Source organism: Tupaia chinensis, unplaced genomic scaffold (genome assembly GCF_000334495.1).
Source record: "Tupaia chinensis unplaced genomic scaffold, TupChi_1.0 Scaffold000294_5, whole genome shotgun sequence".
Lineage (NCBI taxonomy): Eukaryota > Metazoa > Chordata > Mammalia > Scandentia > Tupaiidae > Tupaia > Tupaia belangeri.
The window spans coordinates 3,525,373-3,526,296 of record NW_006159782.1 but is presented as its reverse complement, the minus strand read 5'-3'; the positions used below and the strand labels follow the sequence as shown (position 1 = coordinate 3,526,296).

Sequence of the window (924 nt, the reverse complement as noted above, 5' to 3'; positions counted from 1 at the left end):
ACTATGTCTTCCATGTCTCCTTGCCAATCTCCCTAAAACTCTGTTCTGTTTATGGTAGTCAAAGGGATCTTTCTACCAATAAGACCATGACAATGTCTTGCTTAGGAGGCAATGCGTTTCCTCACAAGATATTGACAAGGTCCCACTGGTAGAACGTTCCCTTTGACGACTGGTGACATGATGCTGCTTTTTTGTGTGTGTGTGTGTGGCATGCATTCTTCTCTAACACACATGCTCCTTTTCCGTGAGCCTTTTGCACTGTCTGTCCCCTCTTCTCCGTGGCCAGTTTCGTCATGTCCCCATGCCACCTTCCTGAAACTTCTCTTAGCATTTAAGACCTCTTGGAATGTCTTCTGTATTTAAATGGTAGGTCTTGCTCGGCTCCATCTACTAAAGGACCAGGCTAGGTCACTCAGTGAGTGAATGAACAAATAATTCACCCTCCCTCGCCCCCATCGAGTTCATAAAGAACCGTAATCTGGGGGTTTTATGATCCTCATCTGAACGCTATCCTGGAGAAAGTGAGCAAATAAACGTGCGTGAAGCAACCAGATAACAATCGAAAAGGTACTCTGCGCCGCCCCTTTGGATGCCACCGGAGAAGTGGAAGACGACGCGCGCGCACACGGTCCCGGAGGCCCCGCCCCTCCTCTGCCGTGGGTGGCGCTCGGCGCATGCTCCCTGGCAGCGAGGTCCTCCGCGCCGCGCTCAGGCCGCTCTAGCCGCCTTCTCGCTGATCCGCCAGGCGGCCGGCGCGCCGGGGGGTCCTCCAAGATGGCGGCGCAGAGGAGGAGCCTGCTGCAGAGTGTGAGGAACAGGCCCGCTCTCGCGGCTGGGGGGGGGAGCCCGGGGGGCAGTCGGGTGCAAGAGCCCCCTTGCCCTCCGCTTTTGGGCCGCCTTCCTCTCAGTGGCGGCGTGGGGCAC

At 56.4% G+C, this 924-nt stretch overlaps 1 protein-coding gene across 2 annotated transcripts in view; it reads left to right on the top strand.

The window, feature by feature from the left end:
• Nucleotides 1–701: 701 nt before the first annotated feature.
• TAB1 (TGF-beta activated kinase 1 (MAP3K7) binding protein 1) overlaps nt 702–924 on the top strand; it is a 27,707-nt gene continuing 27,484 nt past the window's right edge. For both annotated transcript variants that reach the window (XM_006150763.3, XM_006150764.3), the window contains exon 1: nt 702–807. In XM_006150763.3, the coding sequence (XP_006150825.1) occupies nt 775–807 (33 nt within the window). In that variant the 5' untranslated portion in view covers nt 702–774. The remainder of the gene's footprint in view (nt 808–924) is intronic.